Source organism: Bombyx mori, chromosome 23, assembly GCF_030269925.1.
Source record: "Bombyx mori chromosome 23, ASM3026992v2".
NCBI lineage: Eukaryota > Metazoa > Arthropoda > Insecta > Lepidoptera > Bombycidae > Bombyx > Bombyx mori.
The window spans coordinates 20,351,650-20,375,566 of record NC_085129.1 but is presented as its reverse complement, the minus strand read 5'-3'; the positions used below and the strand labels follow the sequence as shown (position 1 = coordinate 20,375,566).

The 23,917-nt window shown below is 45.9% G+C and overlaps 1 protein-coding gene across 1 annotated transcript; it reads right to left on the bottom strand.

The window, feature by feature from the left end:
- Nucleotides 1–2,879: 2,879 nt before the first annotated feature.
- LOC101746898 (fatty acyl-CoA reductase wat) lies at nt 2,880–22,302 on the bottom strand. The gene is made up of 10 exons (XM_038019291.2): nt 21,891–22,302; nt 20,565–20,655; nt 18,800–18,922; nt 17,906–18,030; nt 16,818–16,976; nt 16,577–16,686; nt 16,412–16,479; nt 9,067–9,259; nt 4,561–4,759; nt 2,880–3,370 (listed from the first exon to the last, which is right to left on the bottom strand). Exons 1-10 carry the CDS (start codon nt 22,058–22,060, stop codon nt 3,016–3,018), a joined length of 1,593 nt encoding a protein of 530 aa, XP_037875219.1. The 5' UTR covers nt 22,061–22,302; the 3' UTR covers nt 2,880–3,015.
- Between the last annotated feature and the right edge of the window lie 1,615 nt (nt 22,303–23,917).

Genomic DNA, 23,917 nt, shown 5'->3' with positions numbered 1-23,917 from the left:
AGAAACCCGCCGCCGCCGAGCAGGGGTCGGGACCGGGGTCGTACCCGTGACCTGGCCCCTTAAGAGCTAGGGGTCCCACCCGTTTTGTGCGGGGAGAGACCCAGACGTGGGGTGGCGTGCTTTGCACGCTCACCCGCAGTAGGGAGCCGGGTGATGGTAGACCGCCTTCCCCCGACCGCTCTGGGGGAAGGTGTAGCGCGGCGCCATCAAGGCGGGCTCTCGGCCCGCTGAACGAGGGAACCGGTGGTCGTGTCGCTGGCGGCCGCCGGTCCGGCGTCCGTGAGACGGTGGGATGGATGTAATGTGCTCTGCGTCAACCCTGTCCCGCCGTCTCAATAGCCCCGACTGGGCTCCGGCCCGTTCCGAGGTAGGGCGCCGGTCGTGAGCGGCAGGAGTTTTTAGTGAGGTTCAATTCCCACATACCCCACCTGCCGCGCGGGTGGGGTACCGGCGATTTTCCCCTGTGGAAAAAAAAAATAACGTTATGGGATATACGTTGTCGTATTTATTTATTTATTTATTTATTTGTGAAACAAACAGTACAATACAAAACATACAATATTTAAAAAAAAATTTGCTAAAACAATAACCAAATAAGTTTCCACAATCAAAATCACATATAAGTAGACAGTGAACAAGAAGAGAAATTTAGAAATTTAAATTACAAAAAAACAAAAGCAACACAATACGCACATATCATTTTATACATTAACTCATACTATAAAACTACAATATTTATCGGGCAAATCACCCTATAAACACTCCAAAACAGCTTTTCTATATGCTACAAGTGACAAGCAAAAGATATCAGCATTAGAGAACTTAGCATCATACAACCTACAAGATCTACGGACAAAAGAGTTAGAAGCATATTTCGTTCGAGCCGTGGACATGTGGAAGGTCTGTTTAGAACGCGCGGAAATACGACTACATTTAAATGAAATTTTGGAAAGAAGATAGCTAGAATCAATCTCGTTATTTATTATTTTATATAAAAACATTTGATCCCTCAGTAGCCTACGATCGACTAGAGAGACAAATTCTGTCGGTTCTGGAGAGTTAAAACGACGACAATGGTATAAAAGATGCTTAAAAAACTTTTTTTGGACTCTTTCTAGTCGCTGAATATAAATATTATATTGGGGGTTCCATGTGACGGAGCCATATTCCAATATAGACCGTACAAAACTGTTGTACAACAGAATCAAAGTAGATGGTCTTTTAAAGTCTTTACCAACTCTAAGAATGAAGCCTAACATTCGAAAAGCCTTATTTACTATTTCATTAACATGAAAATCAAAAATCAAACTGGAATCCAAATAAATACCCAAATCACGAACAACTGTGGTGCGTACCAAAGTTTGACCATTAATAGAATAGTCATACAAGATATTCGATCTTCCACGTGAGAATGTTATAATAGTACACTTATTAGTATTCACTGTGAGTAAGTTATTTTGACAGTAAACAAATAAGTTGTTCAAATCATCCTGTAATTCCAAACAGTCATTTAAGGACTTTATAACTTTATATACTTTTTTGTCATCAGCGTACATAATGAATTTGGATTTCCTGAAAACATTCGAAACGTCATTGACATATATATTAAATAACATAGGACCGAGATGAGAGCCCTGAGGAACTCCCGAGGGAACAGGTGCAAATGATGAACAAAAACCATTGAAAGTCACAGCCTGACTGCGATCTCTAACATAAGACTCAAGCCACCGCAGCAAATCACCGTGGACCCCAAGTCCATGCAATTTCTCAATCAAAATGTCAAAATTTATTCGATTATGCTGTTTGTTTCGCTGCGATTTTATTACATGTTCGTTTTATTTTAATTAAGTCCTCCAGTTGCATCCACAGACACAACCCGCTGAGTTTCTCGCCGGGTCTTCTCAGTGGGTCGCGATTCCGATCCGATGGTAGATTCAGCATAGCACCGCTCTTGCTAGGACTGATGTTAGCAAAATTACTAAAAAAAAAAAAAAGGAACTCTTGTGAGTCCGCACAGGTAGGTACCACCGCCTCGCCTATTTCTGCCGTGAAGCAGTAATGCGTTTCGGCTTGAATCCGGTCGTCGTTCTCGTCGACCCGTCGCTTGCGATGAAGGGCTCGACGAGTAAACTAACCCTCAGACACAGCCCACTGAGTTTCTCGCCGGATCTTCTCAGTGGGTCGCGTTTCCGATCCGGTGGTAGATTCTGCAAAGCGCGGCTCTTGCTAGGGTTCGTGTTAGCAACGTCGTCAGGTTTGAGCCCCGTGAGCTCACCTACTAGATAAGGTTACGCTGATATAGCCTCTCAAGGCTCTCAGCTAGGTAGGAAAAAAAACGGCTTGAATGGCGGGGCAGCCGTTGTAACTACACTTGAGAACTTAGAACTTACATCTCAAGGTGGGTGGCGCATTTACGTTGTAGATGTCTATGGGCTAGAGTAGCCACTTAACACCAGGTGGGCTGTGAGCTCGTCCACCCATCTAAGCAATAAAAAAAAGCTGTCTGGTCTAACGAATTTTGTTCTGAAAGTCTTTAACATTTATTGTTTTGAGAATAGAGACGGCTTCATGTATGGAGTAGAGTGTGGGCGTAGCGGTATTAGGGGGCGCCACCCTGGGTCCCTTCAATGAACCTGTCATATTTGGAACTTTTTTTTATTTTGACCGCGCACTTACTGGAGGGCGCTGGGGTAATTCTTGGCGCTACACGCCCTAGAGACGCCTTTGTTAAAGAATTATACTAAACTCATATGATGGCGCGTAAATGGTAGTCTCATCAATTTTAGCTGAGGGTGCGAAGCCATTTTGGCGGTTCTCTAGACAGTAATTCGAGAAGATTCGGATATGAAGTAGCGGAAGGATGCATTAAAAAAAATATATTTTAATTGACAATCTTTTATGAGTTTTCTATCACATCGAATTTACAAAGTACATTTTAATGCAACATATAAAACCTACAAACCCAAGTACAAGTGTTACTTCGTAAGTGTCTGAGCGGCGCGGCGGCGTTCGTATTCAAATTACAGACATAAAAATTCTACAGGCGAGATATAACAAAGAAAACACGACTCCAAAGAACAGCGTATAAAAACTAATGTGAGCTATCTTCAGCCATCTCTGTTTCTTCATTCCATACTCGCTGTCTTTGAGTCCGTCTTTCACGATGAACTTTCTCAAGCCGATGCACCAGATCAGCATATAGTGCGGCCAATCGATCTTCGAAATGTCAAAATTGAACAATATCCTGTCAGTTTTTGACATTTGGTTCAACATGGCCACGGTGTTGTCATCGACAAAATTCCACTGGTTCCTCAGGAAATAGCCGTACAACATAGACATTTTGTATATCTTTTCATACATTTTAACGAATCTGTAATAACAAGAGACGTGATACAATAAAAATATGCATGTTTTATGTGAAATTCACCAGGGATTTGTTAATACGCCTTAACACTAGTTATTACACATATTTTATAGATTTTGCGTGGGTTTTTTTCATTAAACGCTGACACTATTGAGTCGCTTGTCACGTGAATGTGCTTAACTTAACGCTCCATAACCACTAGACTGTGCAATTAGAATTTTTTTAGATTGTTAAATGTTGACAAATTGGTAGACCAAATTACGTCCCAACTCCAGCTGACGATTTTTTTTTTGTTTTTTTTTTTTCCTACCTATTCACTGGTAGCCTAAGAGGCTATTACAGCTACGCTCGGACGGGTGCGTGAGCTCACGGGCTCAACCTAATGGATTTACTAAGACTGGGTCTAGCAAGAGCAGTGCTTCGCTGAATCTACCACTGGATTGGAATTGCGACCTGCTGAAAAGATCCAGCGAGAAACTCAGTGGGCTGTGCGGGGTTAGTTCGCTTATCAAATCTTCGTCGTAGTCGACGAGTTCGACGAGGACGGTGACCGGTGCTTGAGAGGCCTAAAAGCACCGAGAGTGAATCCGTGAGACATGTTTCGGGCGACGGCGGCTTTCCGTTGCCCCATCGCAGTCGGATAAGAAATTAGCGGCGGCCACGATAAGAGGGTTTTCGGTGTCGCGCCGCTTTGTCGAAGTAGACTTGATGGATACTTTTCGCGAAGACGAATACTTATAAAATACTTGTATCTTGAGGCACGAAATAGACTCAGATAATAGTAGATCATTAAACAATTTCCAGCATAGCGCGCGCGAGACGACGTGTTCGAATCCCGCAGGCGGGTACCAAATTTTCTAATGAAATACGTACTCAACAAATGTTCACGTTTGACTTCCACGGTGAAGGAATAACATCGAAGGAATAACGCTGTAACTATACTGAGACCTTAGAACTTATATCTCGAGGTGGGTGGCGCATTTACGTTGTAGATGTCTATGGGCTCCAGTAACCACTTAACACCAGGTGGGCTGTGAGCTCGTCCATCCATCTAAGCAATAAAAAATAATAAAAAAAAACTAATAAAAATGACACTTTTTTATCCAATATCAAAACTTTTGTTTGTTCTATTCTTTGGTTATTTTACCCCAGCATTTAACTTTTAGTGTTTTATGTATATACAAGCTAATACATACGACTTTATGCCTTCAGGTCGCTTCATGGAGGTCACATTAAACACGAAGTCGGCTACATACGCAGGTATGTAATGCAGCAGCCACGTCGACAACCAGAATACAACATCGCTTCCAGTGTCAAAACCATAACAGTACCAAACGGCTTTCGGCGTAGCGTACTGTTTTGTGTTAGGATGATGCAGGACATCGCACAAAAGATCTAAAAAAAGATAGCTTTGTTGTTTTATTTAGTTATTGCTTTGCCCATAGTGCAAAAGAGAAGGCTGACCTTCTGGTCAAACTCTTCGCCTCGAACTCGACTATGAATGACGGGGGTGCCACACCACCGAAGATACTCCAGTGTGATAGCTTTTTGCCGGAGATCTGCTTTACACAGTGTGCAGTCAGGCGGGAGCTCCGGGCCCTGGACGTTCATAAGTCGAGTGCCGGACTGCATTCCTGCAGTGGTTTTGAAAACGTGCGCCCCTGAGTTGACACCTGCGCTAACGCGTTTGTATCGCCTCTCATATAGTACTAACAGGGTTCCGTCTTCATGGAAGACTGCCTATGTCTACCCTATCCCCAAGAAGGGTGACCGGTCGGACCCATCGAGTCATAGGCCTATCGCGATAACTTCCTTGCTTTCCAAGGTGATGGAGCGAATAATAAACATACAACTCCTGAAGTATCTAGAGGATCGCCAGCTGATCAGCGACCGACAGTACGGCTTCCGTCACGGTCGGTCAGCTTGCGTACTTCTTGTATACCTTACTCACAGGTGGGCTGAAGCCTTGGAGAGCAAGGGCGAGGCTCTCGCTGTGAGCCTTGATATCGCGAAGGCCTTTGACAGGGTCTGGCATAGGGCACTTCTGTCGAAGCTACCAGCTTACGGAATCCCCGAGGGGCTCTGCAAGTGGATCGCTAGCTTTTTGGATGGGCGGAGCATCACGGTCATTCTAGACGGTGAATGCTCTGATACCATGAACATTAACGCTGGCGTTCCACAAGGTTTGGTGCTTTCCCCTACGCTTTTCATCTTGTATATCAATGACATGCTGTCTATTGATGACATGCATTTCTATGCGGATGACAGCACGGGGGATGCGCGATATATCGGCCATCAGAGTCTCTCACGGAGCGTAGTGCAAGAGAGACGATAGTGTTTCCTGAGCGCTATGACATGTCCTTCTTCAAACGAGGCTTGTGGAGAGTATTAAGCGGTAGGCAGCGGCTTGGCTCTGCCCCTGGCATTGCTGAAGTCCATGGGCGACGGTAACCACTCACCATCAGGTGGGCCGTATGCTCGTCTGCCTACAAGGGCAATAAAAAAAAAAAAAAAAAAAAAAAAAAAAAAAAAAAAAAAAAAAAAAAAAAAATCTTGTGTCTGAAGTGGAGAACTCTCTGGGGCGAGCCTCCGAGTGGGAAGCCTCCGCCGTTGAAGACACAGGTTTGCGCGTTCACTGCGAAAAGGACCCCTTTGTCATGGCGCCGCAGTTCCAAGGAGTATCCCTACAACCTTCCAAGAGTATTGGGATACTTGGGGTCGACATTTCGAGCGATGTCCAATTTCGGAGTCATTTGGAGGGCAAAGTCAAGTTGGCGTCAAAAATGCTGGGAGTCCTCAATAGAGCGAAGCGGTACTTCATGCCTGGACAAAGACTTTTGCTTTATAAAGCACAGGTCCGGCCTCGCGTGGAGTACTGCTCCCACCTCTGGGCTGGGGCTCCCAAATACCAGCTACTTCCATTTGACTCCATACAGAAAAGAGCCGCTCGCATTGTCGATAATCCCATTCTTACGGATCGTTTGGAACCTCTGGGTCTGCGGAGGGACATCGGTTCCCTTTGTATTCTGTACCGTATGTTCCATGGGGAGTGCTCTAAGGATTTTTTTTTATTTATTGCTTAGATGTGTGGACGAGCTCACAGCCCACCTGGTGTTAAGTGGTTATTGTAGCCCATAGACATCCACAACGTAAATGCGCTACCCATCTTGAAATATAAGTTCTAAGGTCTCAAGTATAGTTACAACGGCTGCCCCACCCTTCAAACGGAAACGCATTACTGCTTCACGGCAGAAATAGGCAGGGTGGTGGTACCCTCCTGCGGGGCGCCCTATGGGGTTCCCTCCCCGGGCTAAGTGTCGTCTGCTATGCTGACGACACGCTGGTCGTAGCCCCGGGGAGGGACTACCGGGAGTCTGCCCGTCTGGCTTGCGCAGGTGCGGCAAACGTCGTCGCAAGGATCCGACGGTTGGGGCTCGAGGTGGCGCTCGAAAAAACCCAGGCCCTCTTATTTCACGGGCCGGGACGGGCGCCGCTTGCGGATGCCCACCTCGTGATCGGAGGCGTTCGCATCGGGGTCGGGGTGACCGGTCTCAGGTACCTCGGCCTCGAACTGGATGGTCGTTGGAGCTTCCGCGCTCACTTTAAGAAATTGGGCCCTCAGCTGATCGCGACGGCCGGCTCTTTGAGCCGGCTTCTTCCTAACGTCGGGGGTCCCGATGGGGTGGCGCGCCGCCTATACATGGGGGTGGTGCGGTCGATGGCACTATACGGTGCTCCGGTATGGTGCCAGGCCCTGACCCGCAAGAACGTCGCCGCGCTGCGACGTCCGCAGCGCGCGATCGCGGTCAGGGCCATCCGAGGATACCGCACCGTCTCCTTCGAGGCGGCGTGCTTGCTCGCCGGGGTGCCACCCTGGGACCTGGAGGCGGAGGCGCTCGCTGCCGATTACAGGTGGCGTAGCGACCTCCGCTCTAGGGGGGAAGGGCGCCCTGGCGAAGGCTACTCCTTCGAGCGCGGAGGCTCCAATCTCGGCGGTCCGTGCTGAAGGCGTGGTCTCGCCGCTTAGCGGACCCGTCGGCCGGCCTCCGTACCGTCGAGGCGGTCCGCCCGGTTCTCGCGGAATGGGTGGGCCGCGACCGCGGATGTTTTGGCCGGTACCTTTTCAAAATAGCCGGAAGGGAACCGACGGCGCAATGCCACCACTGCGCGGACCGCGACGAGGAAGACACAGCGGAACACACACTGGCGCGTTGCTCTGGATTCGAAGAGCAACGCGCCGCCCTCGTCGCGGTCATAGGAGAAGACCTCTCGCTGCCGCGCGTCGTGGCTACGATGCTCGGCAGCGAGGCGTCCTGGAAGGCAATGCTCGACTTCTGCGAGTCCAACATCTCGCAGAAGGAGGCGGCCGAGCGAGAGAGGGAGAGCTCTTCTCTTTCCGCACCGATCCGTCGCCGTCGAGCCGGGGGCCGAAGGCGGGAATACGCCCGTACGTCCCGGTCCCTGTAGGTAGCGGCCTCCCCCCGGTGAAGGTCAAGGGGTGACCTGAGGGGGTGAGGCCGCGCGGCGCGCTACCAGCACTCTAGCGCGCTGCCGTGGAGTAAATAGAGCGACCGGTCGACGGTGTATCGCGTCCCGACCCGGCAGGCTGTTTCTGGTCCAGCGGGGTATTCCGGGACACCAGCGGCACCGTCCGGGCGGCCCGACGGGCTGCCGTACCGAGACGGCCGACGTTTCAGAGCCTTCGATTCGCCTCGAAGGCTCCGTCGGCTGGGCGTCCTTGTGGTGAGCCGCGCCGTCTGGTTGTATTGTTGACCGCGGTAGCCCCCTTACCTCATCCGGGTTCTGACCTCGGAGGGGATCGGACGTCGGGTGTAAGAGTGCAGGGGAGTCGTTTAGTGGGTGGGCCCTTAAATCCTTGGGCCTGCGGTCTGCTCACAACACCATGCAGATCGTAGAGTCTCACATATCCCGCGCGCCCCTTTTGCGCGGGGACCTCGTAGGAGGTTCGACCCTCTACCCGAAAAAAAAAAAATGGTGTTGGTACCCACCCGCGCGGACTCACAAGAGGTCCTACCACCAGTAATCAAGATTTTGTCATTGTTCGAGATGATACCGACATCTCGCTTTTACCATCGCACCGCCCGCCACCGGAGTAGAGTTCATGCATACTACCTGAAGCCACTACGTTCATCCACAGTGCGTTTCCAGAGATCTTTTTTGCCACGCACCATCCGGCTATGGAATGAGCTCCCCTCCACGGTGTTTCCCGAGCGCTATGACATGTCCTTCTTCAAACGAGGCTTATGGAGAGTATTAAACGGTAGGCAGCGGCTTGGATCTACCCCTGGCATTGCTGACGTCCATGAGCGACGGTAACCACTCACCATCAGGTGGGCCGTATGCTCGTCTGCCTTACGGCAATAAAAAAAAAAAATTACTGGCTTATGCGTGATCTGCAATAACAATTTTTACAATTTTTGTCGGTTTATTCAGGCTAATCATTGGAACGGCTGGACCGATTTGGACGGGACTTTTACTGGCAGATAGCTTATGTAATAAGGAATCACTTAAGCTAAGTACTTATATTTTAGAAAAATTCTAAAATCATTAAATGTTATTTAATTGCAAGAGGACAGATCGCAGTCTCGAAATCTCCGATTTAGTCCGTAATTTTCAGGATAGCAAACAAAAGTTCGATTGATGATTTGAGTCACGAAATAAAAAAATATGTGTAAACCTACTTTTCTCAAGTGTGCATCTGGAGTTGCTTATATTGTAAATCTTAGACTCTTTTTCATTATTTTTAAAACGTTTGTCGGTTTCCCACGCTGTCGCCAATACAGTGTTGTTGACGTAGTCCACAGGAGCTAGCGCTATCATTATGTCACCCATTAAAACCACATGCGTCACGCCAAGGGTTGCGCTTAAAAGAATCTGAGAAAAAAAAACGCTGTGTTAACGCCTACGAAATTTTACTGAGCAATATTGATATTTTATTTATGTTCACCGACACAATTTTAAAACCCACTTCAAAAATGGCCGTGCCAAGCTAACTTGTTCGCAGCGTAAAAATAAACAAAAACCTGTATAAAGGAAATACAAGCATAAAATCGATTGTGGAAGTTTTATTGAAGAAACCCAAGCATCCAACATCTGGCGACCGTCAAAAGAACCTTCAAAATTCTTCGGAAAAGAACATTTTTTCAATCGGATGGTCAAGTCATAGTATCGGTCAGAAACGTATTCGCCGAAACCAGCTGCCGTCCTCAACTGTATCCACGGGATTTTGGAGCTCAAGCCATTACAGCCATCGCCGGTCATCGATCAGCAATCAGCATCGAGCCGCAGCCCAGGCCAATGCAGCTAAGTGCCCTTCCTATTACTTTCCCGTCTATATAATCACACCAACCTAAATTCCAATAACATTGTTCCTATTTGCCCAAATCGATTAGTCTGTACTTGTGCTAATTGTCTTTATACAGTGTTTTTTATGTTTTCAATATTTCAATTCATTTTAGTTTTTTCCATAGTGAGTCTTACCCACATCATAAAAATAGTCAAACCAAAAGGTGTATTTCTTAATTTTCGTTATTGTTTTCTGCATTGAGTAATTATATTTATATTGCTAACAAAGGAAGACAAGCGGACGGCCACCCAACAATAAGCGGGTACTGTCGTTTGTGACAAATTTTGCTAGATAGTTCTTTAAATAGCTGAATACCCACTGTGCCTAATTAATTATTTTTTTTATCCCTTCTTTAATTGTTGTTTTTGCAATCAATTCACACAATTTAGCCGAACATTTCAGACAAACGGTGTGCCTAGCCTTCGCACGTTACCTACTGGCTGCGATAAGCAAGTTCAGCCCCGCTGTGTCCCAAGGGTTCCGGGTGAGAGTGCAGCAGGGCCGGACTCCAGTGCAGGTCACGTCTAGTCGAGGAGCGTGAGATAACTTTAATATTTTTAATTTATTAATTAACTAAACAGATTTTATTCTATTTTTGCATTCATTTCATTATCTGTAGTACTAGACTTTGCTTTTCTTATTGCTTCTTTTTACCAGTTACATATAATAATTATATTAAATTAATTTACAAACTTTTTACTTAATATATTAGAAACTTATAATTTTTGTTTATCATGGGAGGTGAAACTAGTGCAAAAGACTCTCAAGATTTGGGATCTTTTTGTTAAACGTAGCTTCATAAAGGGGCAAATAACTAAATTTCGGAACTATTTAACTCAAACAAGCTCAAAGGAAACACTAACTTCTCTTGAACTTGCTGAATTGACACTTAAGCTTAGCAAATTTAAGTGACTGTCAAATCGATTTGACGTCTTGCAGACTCAGATAGAGGTTTTGAATCGTAGTGATTTGACAAACGAGGTTGATGAGCGAGATGACATTGAGCAGTTATTTATTACAAACATCGTTTCCGCTCAAAGCATTATTAAACAACATAATGCAAGTAAACATGACGAAAGTAATTACAAAGACCTTAACTCTAGTCAGTCATCAGCTCAGTGTAATATCGATCATCATGATGTTTTAGGATTTAAATTGCCCCAAATACAGATTGCTAAGTTTGACGGATCATATTTCCGTTGGCTTGAGTTCCGTGACACGTTTTTGAGTTTAATTCATAACAATGAGCGAATTGCTCCAATTCATAAGTTTCATTAGTTAATGTCATACTTAACGGGTGATGCAGCACGCATTATTACTAACTTCGAAGTTTCTAGTTCCAACTATAAAAGTGCTTGGCAATTATTATGTAGTCGTTATGATAATAAGCGTCAATTGGTAAATCATCATTTAAATTCATTATTAAATATTCAACAGACAACTCGTGAGCCTGATAGATCTTTAAGATTTATGGTAGATCACATCACTAAGAATTTAAGGGCATTGTCTAGCCTAGGTCAACTTACCGACAATTGGGATGTCCTCATAATTCACATAATGAGCTCAAAGCTGGACAGCCACCACTCTTTTGAAATGGGAGGAGTGTCGTGGCGCGTTGGATGAGATACCGAGTTTGGAACAATTTTATAAATTTTTAATTAATCGTGCTGACGTCCTTGAGTCTATAAATCGTAATTCGTATAAATCAATGCATTCTAAGTTTACTACTTCTAATATTAATAAAAGGCAAGATAAGCCATATACAAAATCTTTTGCTTGCACTAGCAATGAAACCACTGCTTCTACAAATATATCGTGTATAGTGTGTCACCAAGGTCATCGAATCTACGACTGCCCTACCTTCATTAGTAGGAGCGTAGAGGAGCGTATAGCTGAAGTACACAAATTAAAACTATGCACTAATTGTTTGAGGCCAGGTCACAAGGTACAAGCTTGTCGTCTCGGTCCGTGTCTTAAGTGCAAAGGAAGACACAATATTCTCATACATAAACCAGTAGATACTGTATCTAACAATATACTCACTTCCAGTGCCTTGTCCGTGCCACACAACACTGACGATACTATTGTAAATTTTTCTAAACAAAATACAAATCAAGTTTTGTTATCTACAGCCTTAATCGAGGTGGCTAATCCACAGACGAACCAAACAGAAAGAGTTCGGGCCCTATTAGATTGTGGAAGACAGTCTTCATTCATAACGGAGACACTTAAACAGAAGCTGTGTTTACCGTCAAACTCAAACTGCCTAGTCAACATTATGGGCATAGGCAATCATCATACCGGTAAGGTCACAGAGACCTGTGTGGCCAAATTCAGGTTATTAGTCAACCAGTTTAACGTCACATCAGGCTTTTTAGTTTTACCACAAATAACAGGTCACATACCTAAATTACCTATAGACACTACACAAATACAAATACCTAATGGCATCCAATTAGCAGGTCCTAACTATCACCAACCAGCGCCGATTGAAATACTCATCGGTGCCGATCTTTTCTGGGAGATTCTTGGCCGCGAAACTCACTCTCTCGGTCCTAATAATCCAAGGTTAAGAAGCTCTCAGTTTGGTTGGATTATTTCGGGTCCTATGACTACAATCACTACATCACACAAAAACAAAACAGTACAATGGAACCATTCCATAATATCAAACAGACTTAATGATGACAATACTAAAATTCACAATGACCTAACTAAATTCTGGGAACTTGAAGAAGTTCCACTAAGATCCAAATTGAGTGAAAATGAGAAGGCATGTGAATCTCATTTTCTATCCCACACTTTCCGCTTAGAGTCCGGTAGATTCTCAGTGAGTTAACCTCTAAAGGAATCACCCGACTGTCTTGGACAGCCAAATTACGATTATTGAATTTAGAAAGACGCTTTCCTCATGACATTTGGCAGATTCGTGTCACGCCGTGGCTGGCCAACCGAGGTTTTCTGTGATAACGGACGCAATTTTGTAGCAGGTTCTAAAGAAATTAATATTTTTTTTCAAAATAAACTCTAAATCTATCTGATTCTGCAAGTGAGGATGGAATAAAATTTGTATTTCCACCAACTTACGCTCCTCACTTTGGCGGAATCTTTGAGGCCGGAATAAAATCCGCAAAATTTCACATTAAGCGCGTTATGGGTAATTCACACTTAACATTCGAAGAAATATCTACTCTTTTCGCACAAGTAGAGGCTATATTGAATAGCCGTCCATTATGTCTTATGTCACCCTCTCCTGATGACCTCCTTTGCCTGACTCCCGGGAGCTTTCTCATTGGCCGGGCTCTCACTGCTCTTCCTTCGCCTGTGCTGGAAGACTGCAACTACAATAATTTGCAACGCTACGCTCGATTACAGCAAATATATCGACATTTTTGGCAGCGCTGGCAGCGTGAATATATTGCTGAGCTTCAACAACGCCACAAGTGGAAGACCAATTCTTCAAAACCAAATGTAGGAGATTTGGTACTGTTGCAAGAAGATGATGTTCCTCCTCTCTGCTGGACACTTGGACGCATATCCAGACTATTTTATGGTCCAAATGATGGAGTACCTCGAGTCGCTGACGTCAATACTTCTAAAGGCTGCGTGCGCCGCCCGTTGGTTCGTCTGTGTGCTTTGCCTACCGCAAAAGAACTAGAGGGTTGACACCCGAAGAATCGACTTTCAACGGGGGGAGGATGTTAACGCCTACGAAATTTTACTGAGCAATATTGAAATTTTATTTATGTTCACCGACACAATTTTAAAACACTTCAAAAATGGCCGTACCAAGCTAACTTGTTCGCAGCGTAAAATTAACAAAAACCTGTATAAAGGAAATACAAGCACAAAATCGATTGTGGAAGTTTTATTGAAGAAACCCAAGCATCCAACACGCTGCATTAACTGAGGAGAGACTTTTTGGCAGGAACGCGAGGAGTGAAGTTGTGTGATTTGTTTTATTTTGTCTATTTAGTTTTTCTTTAGGTTTAAATATGTTAAAAAAAAAATCAACTTCATTTCATTTCATAATGTCATATTTCATATTTAAAGAAAAAATCATTAAAATTACAATAAGACTTGACCTAAAGGTCTTAGTTACCAGGTCATAAAATCACTTAAAAAACTATCAAGGATTTTGGCGGGATAATTTATTACCTAAAGTGAAATATGTGAAAATCAAACAAAGCAGGACGTGGCTTCTCAGGTACTTCCAAAATTTAACAGTCTTTATGATTAAAATGGTGAAAATTCAGCCAGGATTTCAATGCTTCCTGAAGCCCAAGGACCACTATGTGTGCCTCCTGTGCTGAGGAGTTCACGAAGCACCAACCATATACGATAGTCCGATCTCAACCTCCGTCGCGCAGATCGTATTTAAGATATTAAGGATTTTTACAAAATTGACGCTGTCAACAATGCCAAAGCAAGAAGCTAATTGCCATATTAACGAGAATAACAATACAGTTCCTTTTTTTTTCGGGCCGTGGCCGAGCATTCTACGAGTATGTGGAACTCAACGATCTGCAAGGTGTTGGGAGCAGACCGCGGGCCCAAGAATTTTGGGGCCCACCCACTAAACGACTCCCCTGCACTCTTATACCCGACGTCCGATCTCCGTCGGGGGTCAAAACCCGGTCAGAGTAAGGGGTTTCCCGCGGTCAACATTACAACCAGACACACGGCGCCACCCCGAGGACGCCCGACCGACGGGTCGTCGAGGCGATAGTCGACGACCAACGACGTCGGTCTCCGCGGTACGGTGGCCCTACCAGGCCGCCCGGGCGATGCCGCTGGTGTTCCGGGATACCCCGCTGGGCTAGAACCAGCCTGCTGGATCGGAACGCGATACATCGCCGACCGGGTTGCTCTTCCACAGTATGTTCGGCGACAACACCGCCGACGAAAATGCGAACCGCATCACAGTCCGCAGCCGCCGACGCGTCGTCCCGTCCTCCTGGTGCCAGCGCGCTAGAGAGACGGTAGCGTGCGGCGCAGCCTCAACCCCCTTAGGTCGCCCCGTGACCGTCACCGGTAGGAGACTGCCTTCTCATAGGGGCCGGTGCTAGACAAACGCCCTCCTCCGACCCCCGGCTCGACGGCGGCGGCACGGCGCCGAGAGGGAAGAAGAGCTCTCCCGCTCCTGTTCCCCCGCCTCCTTCGCGAGATGGTGGACTCGCAGTAGTCGAGCATTGCCTGCCGGGACTCAGCATCGTAGCCACTATGGTCGGGAGCGACAAGTCCGGTCCTATTTTTGCTCCGCGAAAGGGGGGCAGTACGCCAGCGTGTGCTCCGCCGTGTCCTCGTTGCAGCCACTGCAGTGGTGGCACTTCGGCGTCGGCTCCCTCCTACGAGGTGCAGGTAGCGACCGAAACAGCCGTGTCCTGTGAGCACCTGCATCGCTCGGAAGGTGAGACGTCCTCGGTCGCGATTCACCCAGTCCGAGAGGACCGGGTGGATCGCCTCGACGGTCCGTCGCCCGTAGGCGGGGTCCGCCAGGCGGCGAGAGCACGCCTCGAGCACGGCACGCCAAGATTGAAGCTTCCGCGCTCGAACTTCCGCCGCGCCGGGATGCAGCTCCCCCCTAGAGCGGAGATCACATCGCCACGCGTAATCCGCAACGAGCGCCTCCGCTTCCAGGTCCCAGGGAGGCGTCCCGGTGAGCACGCACGCCGCCTCGAATGAGACGGTGCGGTACCTGCGAACCGTCCTGACCGCTGCCTGACCTGAAGCTGCGGACGTCGCAACGCCGTGACGTTGTCGCGGATCAGGGCGTGGCACCACACGGGAGCCCCGTACAGTGCCATCGACCGCACCACCCCCGTGTAGAGGCGGCACACCACCATGTCGGGACCACCGACGTTCGGCAACAACCGACTCAGTGAGCCGGCTCCCGCCATCAGTCAATTTTTTTTTTTTCCTCGCTAACCTGATAGCCTTGAGAGGCTATTTCAGCGGAACCTTAACTAGTAAGTGAGCTCACGGGGCTCAAACCTGATGACGTTGCTAACACGAACCCTAGCAAGAGCCGTGCTTCGCAGAATCTACCACCGGATCGGAAACGCGACCCACTGAGAAGATCCGGCGAGAAACTCAGTGGGCTGTGTCTGAGGGTTAATTTACTCGTCGAGCCCTTCGTCGCAAGCGACGGGTTCGTCGAGAACGGTGACCGATGCTTGAGGTACCTAAAAGCACGGTTAGTGGATCGGGAGGATCCGAAATGACGTGTTTGGGGCGACGTCGACTGCTTTCCATTCTTTCCGCAGGATCGGGAATGACAGTCAAACAATACTGTTCCTGCCTTGAGAGCAATTAAAGTTGGAAGTCAAGATTCAAAATAGCTCTCGTGGTTATAACTACTTTGTTTGGTCAGCGAGACTCGTCTCTCCAGTGTGATAGGTTGATGCTATAATAAATTAAGGTCCAATCAAGGAACATTGGGGTAGACGAATTCCGGAGAGGAGACCGTGGACCCGTAAATAGTGCCATAATGTAGGACGCCTAGTAACAATGTAAAGTAATGATACACGCAGTATAGTTCGCGTGGCGTGCTTTGGAAGAGGCTTTTAATGATGATGACGAAATAGTTTCCAAGTTTAGACACGTCGGAGATAGAGAATATATGACAATCGTCCATCCACATCAACCTGCAACAGCTAATTTAGACAGTCACAACTTACCCCGCTGGGACCGATCACCGAGCTCATATCCAGCCATCCAGGTGTGGGTTCATTGAGCGTGCAGGCAACTGAAAACGGAAAATATAATGGATTGCTTCGATCGTCACATAAGAGGTCCGGTGTTAAACTATACTATTTCGGAAAGAAGAGCCCTTGAATACTTGCCTGCGGGTGGCCTCACTATGGCCACAGGTAAAGCCTTGCCCATTGTACGCACGACATCCTCCGCTATGGCCTTCGTGAAGCAGTACGTGTTGGGCCAGTCCCTTATCAAACTGAAAACAGGAATTCATTACACATGGCCGATTTCAAACTACTGCTGTCTGCACGTGCCCTCATGACCCTCGGTCCCAGAGCTCTCATCCACCCAAGTGACGCGCGTGTTCACTTCGGCTCGTCTACTCACTCAGCAGTGATCGCGTTGAGTCTGCATTCTTCGACTGTCTCCGCGAGCTGTATCATGACTTCCGGAGGGATAGGGCTTTCATAGAATTTCTCCTCAATGGTGTGATTTATTTTGGTCTTCGTGGCATTGAAGAACGCAGTTGACACGTGTACGAAGCATCTAGAAGAAAAATGAAACAGATATTTAGTGTGCCTCGATTTCAAAGACATCGTGGCTTAAAGGATAAGACGCCCGGTGGAATCCTGCAACCTCGAACCGATTTTATAATACGTAGGTACGGGCAGCCGTTGTAACTATACTGAGACCTTAGAACTCATATCTCAAGGTGGGTGGCCGCATTTACGTTGTAGATGTCTATGGGCTCCGGTAACCACTTAACACCAGATGGGCTTTGAGCTCGTCCAACAATCTATGCAATTAACAGACATTCAAGAATGGCGTCCACGTTAAAGGAGTAACATAGTATAACAAAAATCAAAAGCCACAAAAGTTTTTTTTTTTTTATTGCCCTTGTAGGCTGACGAGCATACGGCCCACCTGATGGTGAGTGGTTACCGTTGCCCATGGACTTCAGCAATGCCAGGGGCAGAGCCAAGCCGCTGCCTACCGCTTAATACTCTCCACAAGCCTCGTTTGAAGAAGGACATATCATAGCGCTCGGGAAACACCGTGGAGGGGAGCTCATTCCATAGCCGGATGGTACGTGGCAAAAAAGATCTCTGGAAACGCACTGTGGATGACCGCAGTGGCTCCAGGTAGTACGGATGAACTCTACTCCGATGGCGGGCGGTGCGATGGTAAAAACGAGATGCCGATATCATCTCGAACAATTCCTCAGAGCACTCCCCATGGAACATACGGTATAAAATACAGAGAGAACCGAAGTCCCTCCGCAGACCCAGAGGTTCCAAACGATCCGTGAGTTGAGGTGTAACCACTTAACACCAGATGGATCGTGAGCTTTTCACCCATCGAAGCACAAAATTTGGACATTACATTCGATACAAACTTCCGTTTTAGAACAGAAGCAAATTAAGCCTTAATTTACGAGGCCAGATTCGTTAAACAGAAAGAAGAAGAAAAAACACCTTAGATTTTTGCAGCATTTGGCCAATTCAAGGATCTCCCTGGTTCCTCTGACGTTGATGAATGTGGCCTTCTTTAGTGGCTCTTCGAACCTGGTCGTGGCGGCCACGTGGAATATGACATTCGCCTGTAACGCACAATTAAAATTCGTCTATTCTAGTAACCTCAAGGGGTCATACTAGATTCACCGGGCGAGTAGGTGAGCTCACGGGGCTCGGTGGAAGTTGGTAACACTGGCCCTAGCAAGAGCAGTGCTTCGCAGAATCTACCACCGGATCGGAAACGCGACCCACTGAGAAGATCCGGCGAAAAAATTAGTAGGGCTGTGTCAGACCTTGTCTATAGGTCAGTTCGCTCGACGAATTCTTCGTCGTGATCGACGAGTTCGACGAAGACGGTGACCGGTGGTTAAGAGTATGTGGGTTTAGTTGCACGTGGAGGAAATGTGCTTTAAAGGCACCAAGTCTGGATCAGGAGGAGAAGTGTTGCGAGCGCCAAGCTTCAAGGGTAGGTTGACTTTAAGATGTTTAGCAGAAAAATCTGTCTGCCCACTTTCTAATTCGGTTTTGCTGTTACCACTGGAACTCCATCAATAGCCCTGACTAATGTAAAAACCATTACCTTTATTTATTTATTTATGTTGCACCAACAAAGTGATCATCAATAAAAACATTGACAAATAGACAATAAGTACATGACAGATGTCATCTCAATTATTACTATAGGTACACCGTGCAATCGACAGTGCAATGAAAATACAATGAATAATTTTAAGAAATTTTAAAAGTATTCTGAAAATACCGTTTACACCGTAATTAAGCGAAAATAGTAGTAAGAACCCGTTAATTAATAGTGTGTGTAATGTAGCTTTGGAAGTTTAGGCCAATTCAAAATACCTCTTGCTCAAGCTTCATCCTGTCTTCGTCGTTCAAGCCGACGCCTAGTTCTGAGATGTCACCTTCGACAGGTATCACTTTCCGAGCGAAATCTGGTTGTTGAGACCGTAAATTGTCGTATACCTTAAACAATAAATAAATGCTCAAGAACAGCTTCCAAGATGAAGGAAATGTATAGTGTAGGTAATAAAATATGGCCCTAAATTTATAGAACTAATTCGATAAGAGCGTTGTTGGTTTATTTTATTTATATATCTGGGAAAATGGGCATCCATGCAACGCTTGATTTCCTTTTTTTCCTACCTAAGCTGATAGCCTTGAGAGGCTATTTCAGCGTTACCTTATCTATTAGGTGAGCTCACGGGGCTCAAACCTGACGACGTTGCTAACACAAACCCTAGCAAGAGTCGTGATTCGCAGAATCCATCACCGGATCGAAAACGCGTACCACTGAGAAGATCTAGCGAGAAACTCAGTGGGCTGTGTCTGAGGGTTTATTTACTCGTCGAGCCCTTCGTCGCAAGCGACGGGTTCAACGAGAACGATGGCCGGTTAGTTTGGTACAAAAGCCCAGAGTCGCGATGATATGGTATTTACCGCCACCCACCTTAAGACACGAGAAAGAATTCTAGTATTACATTTACTGTCTTATCCATCAAACATCGAATTGCGCGGGAAAAGAAGTGAACAGATATTGCTACTACGAAGGAATGGAAAGCAAACTGTATCGTTGGAGTCGCCGTCCTAATGCTGGGCAGGATAAGATAATTGGCGTAATGCTGGCAAAGTTAAGAGAATTAAAAGTATTCCATTTTAATCCAGATTAAATAAGTCGAAGCGCGAAAATTATATACGTTTAGCTGCCGTGGAACGTTAAAACTGTAACTTGGGCGTATTGTAAAATGGAGGCTGACAACACTATCGGGTTGCTTATGTCAGTTGAGTAAGTTGAGTTTGAATGGGAATTTAATATGTAGGTATACGACAAAGGGAAGATCTTCCACCGAGCGGGTGATATTGCTCGGTAGACCGACGGTCCGAATGTTGTTGTTCGGAACTTGTATATATGCGCTTTATCTTGAAAATGTCGTAAGCGAGATTCAGGTATCTGTCAATTATCTTGCGTTGTATGATGGCTACCCGCCACAAATAGTGACATTAAGCGATTTAGCCCATAGATAATACACATAATATAACCTCACTTTAGGACTAATGAATGACAGTCCAATTCGGTAGGCAGCGGCTTGGCTCTGCCCCTGGCATTGCTGAAGTCCATGGGCGACGGTAACCACTCACCATCAGGTGGGCCGTATGCCCGTCTGCCTACAAAGGCAATAAAAAAAAAAAAAAAAAACGCAGTTAATATTAATACACTTAATATTTGGTACGGACGTGATGCCAACGTTGCTCTCATGCAGTACTAATCTATTCCCATCCGATCGATGCGTGTAGATTTTAATAAGATTTTTTGTTTAATCATTCTAAATATACTTGAAGATTGCAGAGACAGAGCTATTTCCGTGAATAACCACGGACAACGACCTGTTTGGTAATGAGAGCGCACACTACCAGCTAATATATTAAAATAAGTATTGAGATTATAGAATTTTTATCTTAGTTTAATCCTGATTGTGGGTTAATGTGTTACAGCGACATCTAGTTTGGTAACAGTGGGCCATTGACAGTTTTCAAGTGTTCAGTTTTTACAATACACTATAGATGGCGCTGTAACAAAAATAATGGTTCATTAAAAAAACGTACTAACAGGATCTTTAAATTGTAACTGGAGCCTTTCTTCCATAGACAGTCCCTTTTTCGATCGTGCCAATATGTAAAGCCGCTTAACGTCGCACGATCTGAAACAGGCAACGCGTTGAGCTGATTTCTGAAGGGGCGGACAGTGGAAGAATTGGATCTGATGAATCTTTGAAGAGATCTTGAGAAACTCTACAGAGATTTTTGCTATTCGCGCTGGATATCGGGTCGGTCCATAACCCTTAGAGCGCGAACCGTCGATATCGAATAAGTCGTCGTGGCCTAAAGGATAAGACGTCCGGTGCATTCGTATGTAGTGATGCACCGGTGTTCGAATCTCAGGTGGGTACCAATTTTCTGATGAAATACGTACTTATCAAATGTTCACGATTGACTTCCACGGTGAAGGAACACCTCTTGTGAGTCCGCACGGGTAGGTACCACCGCCTATTTCTGCCGTGAAGCAATAATGCGTTTCGGTTTGGAGGGTGGGGCAGCCGTTGTGACTATACTAAGACCTTAGAACTTATATCTCAAGGTGTGTGGCGCATTTACGTTGTAGATGTCTATGGGCTCCAGTAACCACTTAACACCAGGTGGGCTGTGAGCTCGTCCACACACTAAGCAATAATAAAAAAAAAGGTACCACCACCCTGCATATTTCTGCCGTGAAGCAGTGGCGGGTAGCGCATTTAAGTCGTAAATGTCTATGGGCTCCAGTAACCACTTGACATCAGGTGGATTCTGAGCTCGTCCATCCATCTAAGCAATAAATAATAAAAAATCGAAATCAAATCGATAGATCGAATACAGAAACAAAAAAACTAGAAATCTGTGGACTGAAAGACTTTTGTGTTCGTAAAAACATATCCGATTGTTTCCATTACCTTGCTTCGGCCTTAGAGCACACGAGACGCGTACAAGTACTCAGTGGCACCGAACACTAAATGCTTTAATTAAAGTGCTGGCTTCATCGAGAAACAGAACAGAAACTCGTGCCGAAACGAGTAAGGCACTGAAGTGAACGATGGTTCGCGGGATTTACAATATTCAGCGAACCCGCGACACGTCTGAGACCCGACATCACAAGACATTGTCACTATTTAATTGGGGCTATAGGCAGTACGCTTCCAGAGACCGTTCCTGCCACGTACCATCCCACTCCAGAATCAATGCCCCTTGATATTCCCTCAACGCTATCATATGTCCTTTTTAATGCTTACAAAAGTCCTCAGTGGCTTGGTTGTACTCCCAGTATTATAAACTATCTGTCCACGCAATATCAACTTTACGAATCTAATTTGAGTTGTAAGTTGTTTAAGGCAACACCTTTCACCTTAGAAGCTTCTCTATGAGTTGTTTCCCGATGAAGCCCGTCCCTCCAGTGATCAGCGCTGTGGTTCCCGCGTAGAACTGCCGCACAGCCGACTCGCCGCGAAGCGCTTCCTCCTCCAGCGCCTTCTGACGCGAGACCTGCTCGATCTCCAAAGCCAGAGCGCTGTCCATTCTGAAACTACTTATTTACGGGCTGTAATTTAACAAAATTACGACGACAGACGGACTACTGACAAATTTCTGGCGAACTAGCAACAAGCACGCAAGTTTAAATGCGCGTAATTAGACAACGTATCACTAATAGAATAAGCGGCCAGTTTTAAATAATAATACGACATTTCGTTAATATAGAATAATTTTTATTTTAATTCGCCGTGACCTACGACTCGCGGAAATAAATAAAAAAAAAAAAATTACGCAAATCATCTTTTAAAAATAAACTATTTAAATATCAGACAATAGTTTGTTTTAAGGGTTATTAAATCAGTTTTGACATTGAAAAGACCCGTCACGGTTAAGTGCGTACGGGTTCCAGATCCAACCTTAAGATCTTGGCACACCACGCCATGCAACCCTAGGCAATGAATGCTGTTCATATGTCGTGCTCGGAGGACAAAGTTGTTCGCGTCCGTAGGAGCTACCTAACCACAACCCTACACGTGTCCCCTGGGTGGTGCTGAAGAACAACAAACGCCGAGTCGTAGGCGGCGGTCAACTAACCTACTAGCGGGCTTAGCAGCTAGTTCCCGTAGAAGTAGGAAATGACTTCTGCAATCCGTAAACTTGCGGTCATGTCTCGTGAGAACGGTGACCTTGGCTTAATTGCCTGGGTTAAGAGGAAGACAACCTCCATAAAAAATAATCCCAATCCTAAGGTGGGAAACGTGCCGATAGGATGAATGGCTGAGGGAATTCAGTCTCTAGCGCCAACCTCGATGGACCTGGCCACATCGTTGTATAGTGCCTTCTCACAGGAATGGGCGTCACCCTGTGAGCTACCAATAATTCGACCCTTCTCGTGGGAACAAAAATGAAATTAAATCGCTTAAAAAACCCTCAACCACAACACAAACTGCTTACTCAGCAAGCACTCCTTCCAGGCTTGTTTGACCGACAACGTTCGTCATCCCTTTCCAACCTGGGAAAGTCACCACAAGATACGACCAATGTAGATCAACCAAATGTAGCCAGTATCACACCGGTAGCAACCTTGCTGGACGACATTCCTCAACTCCCTGCTCCTCCACCATGGCAAAGGGTACCATCACCCAATAGCAGAAGCAGTAAGAAAAGAAAGTACTCCAGTTCCTCACCAGAGGCCCCAAGTACCACTGTGAAAAACCGCTTCAGCACCTTACCTCTAGACGCAACGGATGAACCATGCACTACCGATCGCCCTAAACCCAGCAAACCTCCACCTATAGTACTCAATGGTATAGAAGATGTTACAGAGCTATCGAAGTTACTTCAAACCGTCAGCAGCAAAGACGATTTCAAATTTAAACTAATTAATAAAAACCTACTTCACTTTCTGGTTAACAATGCTGAGGAGTATAAAAAAATCATAGCGGTAATAAGAGCAAATGGACTCATAGGACACACATTCACCCCTAAAGATATCAAATGCTATCGCATTGTTATAAAAGACCTCCACCACAGCACACCCCATGAAGCGATAACTGAAGCCATTGAGGCAACTAACAATAAAATTAAAGGCGAAATCATCAATGCACGTTACGGACCTGACAAGAAACCTACATCTACATTCTTTGTAAACATTGAGCCCAGCGTAAATAACCCGGCAGCCAAGAATATAACCCATATATTTGACCAAAAGGTCAAGATAGAGGATCCTCGCAAGTCAAAAAGCATTGTTCAATGTCAACGTTGCCAGCGCTACGGCCACTCAAAAAATAACTGCATGAGACCATATAGGTGCGTTAAATGCGGTGAGGGTCACAAAACCTCAGATTGCCAAAAGAAAGATAGAACCACACCGGCTAAATGCGCTCTCTGCTTGTGTGACCA